The sequence below is a fragment of the Dipodomys spectabilis genome, unplaced genomic scaffold (genome assembly GCF_019054845.1).
Source record: "Dipodomys spectabilis isolate Male_0828 unplaced genomic scaffold, ASM1905484v1 ptg000231l, whole genome shotgun sequence".
Lineage (NCBI taxonomy): Eukaryota > Metazoa > Chordata > Mammalia > Rodentia > Heteromyidae > Dipodomys > Dipodomys spectabilis.
The window spans coordinates 4,067,088-4,074,018 of record NW_024870908.1 but is presented as its reverse complement, the minus strand read 5'-3'; the positions used below and the strand labels follow the sequence as shown (position 1 = coordinate 4,074,018).

The window sequence follows — 6,931 nt, the reverse complement described above, 5'->3', positions numbered from 1 at the left end:
TTGGCACCCAGCTGGCCGGCGGCAGGGAGATCTCCTCACACTCCCGCACCTGGGGCCTTCTCTGAGACAAAAAAGTGGGCTTCAAAATGTCCCAGACAAGGATGAGGGACCAAAATGAATCCTCTAACAACTCCAAGAGAGACTCCACCACAGGTGCAGGGGCTGAGCAGGCCGGGGGAGGCGCAGGAAGGAAAAGCGGGTGCTGCTCCACCTGCCTGAACTTGAGCCCCAGCTCCACTGGCTCCTCCCGGGGTTTCCCCAAGGAAAACATGGGGGGCAGGGCCCTCCACACCCCCTGCAGTCCTTTCTTCCCACACCGGGCACCAATCCACGCCACCCAGGCCCGCGTGGGAAGCAGAACTCACGCAGCCAGGGCGGGGGTCTGGGGCCTGGACTGCTCCAGTCTTCTTTCCTTTATTTCATGGAGGTTACTTGGGTGTGGACTCGGGGCTGCTGCTCTGGCTTGAATGGTTTTGGCCCCGGATGGCCTCCACCCACACCCTGTCACCAGCGCCTCCCCTGTGTGTGACTGCATGTCAGGCCGGGGTCATCACGCCCTGCCCGGCCACGTGCAGGCTTTGGTCTCAGGAACCCACGCTGCTCCTCTCCCCTGGTCACGGCAGCAGGGCTGGGCTCTGCTAAGCCTGCTGGGGCTCACCTTGAACTGGCAGCCAGCAGCTGGGGCCAGGGCTTCCCGTCTGGCCTGGGTTTCCTTCCCCTGGGAGGTGGACCTGGGCTGCAGGGCCCACATGGCTAAGGCATTCTCCTGCCCCAGAGCCCACGCTGGGGGAGGCGGACATGGGGGAGCATCCTCTGTGCTAACCCCACCCTGCAGGATGCATAGAGCACCTACAAGGCCAGAAGCCACCAGCTGCTCTCCTGGCACAGGCAGGAGGAGGAGGTGCAGAGGAAGCCCAGGGTCCTGTCAGGCGCCCCCCGTGGCTCACCACACTAACACACCTCCTCCTCCTCCTTCTGGAAGGCTGGAACTACAGGTGTGAGCCACGGTGCCCAGACCCTCACCTTGTTTACTAGGGGACCTCAGTAAGTTACTGAGCCTAGTTTGCACACCTGGAAGAGTGGGATAACACTTGTCTGGGGCTAGGTGTGGTGCGCCTGTCACCCCGGCGTTCAGGATGCTGGGGCACGGAGGAAGGTGAAGACAGGTGGGCATGGCTGGACTCAGATGTGCCCAGGGGGAATCCAGCTGCTCCGCCCCTTGGCTCCTCCCTCTGGCCTGGCTGTCTCCTGTGGGAACTCCTGACCCCTCTGCAGGCGCCCCCAGGCATCTCCGTGGCCTCCCCCCACCACCCTCAGACCTGAGGGGCTTCTCTTTCCTCTCTCCTCTAGGGTCTCAGTCTTCAAAAGGCTCAAAACATAGAAAGGAAGACAAACACAAATGCGTCGATGGCCCCTATTTCTGTCCCCCAAGTAAGTGTCTAGCTGTGGCCCCGGTCTCTCCTTGCCTCGTGTCTCCTGCTTGGGTTACCAGAGCTTCTTCCCAGATCTCGGGACAAGCCTCAGCAGGCAGCACCCACTCTGGAGAGCCCCACCGTCCCTGCTCCGGCCCACAGCTGGCGGGGATTCCCCATTGCTGCTGTAGGCTCCCCTACTACAGCAGCACCTCGGTCTTTGCTCCCCAAGGCAATGGAGGATGGGAGATGCATACACTAGGTGCTCAGGAATGCTGATCTAGTGACCCCCCTGCAAGCACACTGCCCTGTGCCCCACACCGGAGGGGAACACACAGCCCCTGGTGGGACCTGAGATTTGGGGGTTCTCAGCAGGCTTGCCAAGGGATTCTCAGGCACTCTGAGAACTGCCTGGCCGCACTGGATATTGGTCAGCTGCCCAAACCACTACAAAGTTACTGAGGCACTTAACTTACCAGGAGGAAGGTTTATTTTGGCTTCCAATTCTGGGGGTTCAAGTCCAAGACCCAGCAGCCCCTCTTGCTTTGGGCTTCTTGGGAGCAGCAGACTCTGCTCCCACATTCTGTTCATGGCCACTCCCCCAGTGACCTAAGCAGCTCCCACAAAGATCTACATCCTGAGCACTGAGACTCCATTGGCTCCCAGTCCCTCCATGGTCACGCCCCCAATGACCTAATCACCTCCCACAAAGATCCACATCCTGAAACCCAGCACCTCCCAACAGCACTTTCATGAGGACCAGGCCTCTATCCCATGGACCCTGGGAACTCTAAGCTCAGCCCCAGGGGGAGGCAAACTCCCAGAGGGCAGCCTCCATGACACAGCCCTCTCCACATGCTGGAAAGGGCCTCAGAACTCCCTCCTGCTGCTCACCTTAGCTCCCCATCAAATGGGGACATTGTTCCCTCCAACTCTCAGGGCTCCCCTCTCTCTGCACCTCACACCCAACTCTAAAGGATTCACCCGGCCCATGCCTGAAGCGGGTGGGTCGGAACACTCAAAAGTGCATGGAAATTGCTGGTGTTGGGTTTTCTGGGACAGCCCCAGATCTGACACACTGGCTGAGCCACACTCCAGCCTGGGTAGGGTATTTCACTGGAGGACTTGGAGACAGCCTCTTGCTCCCTGAATGAGCCAAACAAGGGAGGGTCTGCCCTGCGCTAGGCTGTGCAGGGTCCTCCGTGAGCATCCTGGTCCCTGTGCCTGGATCCTGTCCTCACCTTGGCCTGGGGTCTGGACCGGGGAAGTCCCTGAGGCTGATAGAATGGGGGGATGTGGGGACCCATGTAGTTGGCCTTGGGAACTACGTGCGGATGTGGGAGCAGTCATGCTCTCGTGCACCGGGGCTGGTGGGAGGTGGGGATCCAGCATGGACTGTAGGGTGTGGGAAGGCATTCTTCTGGAGTGGACAGGCTAGGGCAGGGGACTTAGGGGACCCGGTCTAAACCCCCTCCCTCCCCTCAGGTCTGTATGGTGGCCTGCGGAAGGTGATGATCTGCATACCCACGCAGGTGGTCTGTCCTTACTGTGGGAACTACGTGGTCACCGTGGCCACGCCCGTCCCAGGACTGCTCTCTTGGGTGCTGTGTTCTGGCATCATTGTGCTTGCGTGAGTGGCCGGGCCTCGGGACCCGCAGAAGCCCTGAGCACCTGGGGAGGGAGCCCTGCCGGGCGGTGGGGGGGGTGCTGGCCTTCAGCCTCAGATGCTTGAGGGCGCATGTACAGAAGAGAAGCAGCACCGTGCTCGGTCCGCCCTACCGTCCTCGAAGGAGGCGGCGCTGTACCTCCTGTCGGGTGCCGCCAGTCAGGATGACAAGGTTCAGCCCAGGGTGGTTGGGAGATGGCGGGAGCCCCGTGCTTATGTGTAGGGACCGCAGAGGTGGGCGAGGTGCAGTTGGAGAGACAATGGCCTCTTCTCACATCTGGATTCGCCCTGGGGCGGGGGCGGCTGCAGGTGTTTCCTGGGTTGCTGCTTTCTCCCGTGTTGCAAGTCGAGCCCCGTGGAGGTGAGCCACTCGTGTCCTGTGTGCGACAAGGAGATCTTCCGCTGCCAGTAGCTGTGATCTCAGAGAAATAAATATCACTGAAGCCCCCTCGGTGTGCTGTGTGCTGCCCGCCAGCCCGCCAGGGGCGAAGAAGACACACCAGTCCCGGCCCCTGCTCGCCCTCTGCCTGCTTCCCTCCGAGGCCCTGGGACGCCGTGCGGGCACATTTGTGGGAGAAAGGAGTCAGGAGGCTTGGCTACAGAGGCCTGCCTCCCTGCGGCCCAGTCTCCCGCCTCCTTCCGCTCACCCCAGGCCTCAGCCTCTCCAGAAAACCTGTCTCATCTGCTCCCTGGGCCTGGCCCACACTCAGCTTCCACCCCACATCCAGCCTCATCACCTCCCGCCTTCCCTCTCCCATCGCACCTCCATTGCTAGATCCAACAGGGCAGCGGGTATTTCCCCTCTTTCCCGCCTACCTGTATCCTGGGAAGCCTGCACATCCATCTTTCCTTGGGCCTCAGCCTTCCCATTACCACCTCCTGGTGGTTGTGGGGCTTGCTTGGACTCTGGGCCTGGGCGCTGTCCCTGTGCTCTTCAGCTCAAGGTGAGTGCTCTACCACTTGAGCTACAGCGCCACTTCCAGTTTTCTGGAGGTTCATTGGAGGTAAGTGTCTCATGGAGGCTCCTGCCCGGGCTGGCTTTGAACCATGATCCTCAGATCTCAGCCTCCTGAGTAGCTAGGATGACAGGCACCTGGCTTTCTGGGTGAACTTCCATGGCTTCCCTGGCCGCCTTGGGGCTCTGGCCCGGCCACTTCTCCCAGTGACCCAGAGGCTTCAGCCTTCAGCTCCAGCACCTCACAGCCAGATGCTCTGGCACAGGAAACCCCTCAATACTATGATGTCTCCCTCTTTCCTCCTTTTGCAGAGGCTACCTCTCCTGCCTCCCCAGGGCCCCTCTGGCTGGCCCCTCTCTCCACTACCCCCCACTGGCAGCCTCAGCTCTTTCTCGAGCCCCTGTTAGTTTCTTGAGCCTCTCTCCGAGCCTGGCACCCTTAGGAGCCGGCAGGAATGGGGAATGCTTTGGGGTACTGGGTCTGCCCAAGTCCCCTGGGTCATCCATGTTTGATGCCTGTGTATCCTTCAGAGGACAGACTTCCTGTGTGCAGGAAGGATGAAGGCACACAGATCTATGAAACGCTTGAGTGAGGAGCAATTGACACCCACCAGGGCAGGAAGAAGTGTGGGGTAAAGGGAAAGCCATTGTCAAACTAGCATATATTCATCCGCCATTGTTTTATCTACGCTGCATTTCAGAGGAGGGGAGGAAGAGTGATTGGGTTGGAGTTAGGAGGGATGGTTCATGTGTGTAGTTTCAGCTACTCAAGAGGAAGAGGCGGAAGGATCTTGAAGTCAGCCCTGGGCAAAGTCGGTGAGACCGAATCTCAAAAAGCAAAATAAGGGTCAGGTGCTGGTGGCTCACACCTGTCATCCTAGCTACTCAGGAGGCTGAGATCTGAGGATCGCAGTTCAAAGCCAGCCTGGGCAGGAAAGTCCATGGGACTCTTATCTCCAGTGAAACACCAGAAGTGGTACTGTAACCCAGAGTGGTTGAGCGCTAGCCTGGAGCAGACAAGCTCAGGAATAGTCCTCAGGCCCTGAATTCAAGCTCCAAAAAAGACCAAAAAAGAAAAAAGGAGACCCCCCATCTCAAAAATAACTAAAGCCAAAAGGGCTGGAGGTGCAGCCCAAGTGGTAGAGTACTTGACCAGCGATTGAACACTGTGTTCAAACCCCAGTACCACAAACACGACGACAGTCCCATGACAGCAACACATGATCTGCGCCACACAGTTCAGGCAGGGAGAAGCCACCCTAGGAATGGAAAGACCTGGGGATCCGGCTGCTTCTACCCCTTTGTATGCAGCAATGAAACGAAGTCACTTTCTGCCAGTTATGCTCTCTTTTGCAGTGGGGACATTTTTTTTTCCAGTTCTGGGGTTTGCACTTGGGGCCTGGGCACTGTCCCTGAGCTTTTTTGCTCAAGGCTAGCACTCTACCACTGGAGCCACAGCTCCACTTCTGGCTTTTTCTAGGCATGTGGTACTGAGGACTCGAACCCAGGGCTTCATGCATGCTAGACGCGCACTCTTACCCCTGAGCCACCTTCCCAGCCCTGCAGTGGGGACAATGGAAGGAGTTGGGACATTCTTCATCCTAGTCATCCTCCTCTCCCCGGTGCAGGGGGGGCAGGGGGAAAAGAGGAGCCCCAGGAATGAGCAATCACCCCTGTACAATGCCGGAAGCCAGGAGGAGATGACAGGATGGGGACTCTGGAGGGAGAAGCAGGGGGGCTCCAGGCTGGGCAGAACACAGGGAGCTCGGAACCCTGTTGTGAGAAGATATCTCACACTGCTGCTTGCTGGGAGGTGGCTGGAGGGGAGGGGGGTCGGAGGAAGAGGAGGGAGCTGTACAGGAGAAAAAACCCTACAGAGGCAAAGGCCCTGGGGTAGGGCTAGCCCCAAGTTCTGCCCCTCTAGATGGATCCTGGGGAGGGAGCCATGTTTTCTGGGGGTGCAGGTGTCACCCTAAATTGCCTGGTGGGTGGGAGGTGGCACAGGTTCCAATCCAGGCACTGCTTTTGCGCTCTGTGGTTGGAGGCAAGGCGAGGCTCCTTTCTCCGGCTTCGCTGCTGCTCTGGGGCCGCTTCAGCCACGGCCACCCCAAAGCCGGCTGAGGCCAAGGCATGGCATGTGGGGGGCTTTACTTGCCACGTGGCTGATGCCTGCAGTAGTGGGATTTGGCTCTGTGTCCTCAGAGAGCGCTCTACCACTGGAGCCACAGCGCCACTTCCGGTTTTCTGGTGGTTCACTGGAGATCAGATTCTCACGGACTTTCCTGCCCCGGCTGGCTTTGAACCATGACCCTTAGATCTCAGCCTCCTGAGTAGCTAGGATGACAGGCGTGAGCCACTGGTGCACAGCCAGAGTTTATGCTTTAAAGATGCGGAGACTGCACGGCGGTTATGGTTGGTACAATGGCCTAGCTCTCTCACTAAAGACCTTCCTTCCCTAGGAGGCTGGTCAGGCAGCTAGGGGTGACGGATGAGGCATCTGCTCCTGGCGGGTGGCACATTGCTAACCAGGGCCCATGGAGGGCAGCAAGTTCAGGGGCACGATCCATCCGTGGCTGCCCCCTGGTCTCACGGCTGGATCTGGGGGGGCAAAGTTCACAGCAGGCTTTCACCCGTGGTGAAACACAGAACACAGACCTAGGAGACCCCGGCCTGCCGTAAGCTTCACCTTGGCACTCAGGCCAAACCTGCCCACCTTTAAGTCCTGAGGATGAGGCCCAATGCCCACTTGTGTCATCCACCCTTCCTGGGCAAGAGGGAGTAAACTGACTGACCTGGGGCATGCTACAGACATCACAGGGCTCCCTGCCTGGGGTCGGGAGTCTCACCGTGCATGGGGCTGGAGATGTCTGAAGATCCTGCTCCACCTGAGCTGAACAC

General features: G+C 59.1%; 1 protein-coding gene across 1 annotated transcript; it reads left to right on the top strand.

The window, feature by feature from the left end:
* On the top strand, window positions 1-3,490 carry Litafd (LITAF domain containing). Its single transcript, XM_042698402.1, has 4 exons — window positions 1-153; window positions 1,351-1,431; window positions 2,898-3,042; window positions 3,388-3,490. Exons 1-4 carry the CDS (start codon window positions 87-89, stop codon window positions 3,488-3,490), a joined length of 396 nt encoding a protein of 131 aa, XP_042554336.1. The 5' UTR covers window positions 1-86.
* Window positions 3,491-6,931: the final 3,441 nt, after the last annotated feature.

Bases quoted from the DNA above. Each gene is read 5' to 3' on its own strand.
- Litafd (XM_042698402.1), top strand. From the start codon at position 87: ATGTCCCAGACAAGGATGAGGGACCAAAATGAATCCTCTAACAACTCC. The intron at 1,432-2,897 runs GTAAGTGTCTAG...CCCTCCCCTCAG, and splicing joins CCCCTATTTCTGTCCCCCAA to GTCTGTATGGTGGCCTGCGG. The intron at 3,043-3,387 runs GTGAGTGGCCGG...GGGCGGCTGCAG, and splicing joins TCTGGCATCATTGTGCTTGC to GTGTTTCCTGGGTTGCTGCT.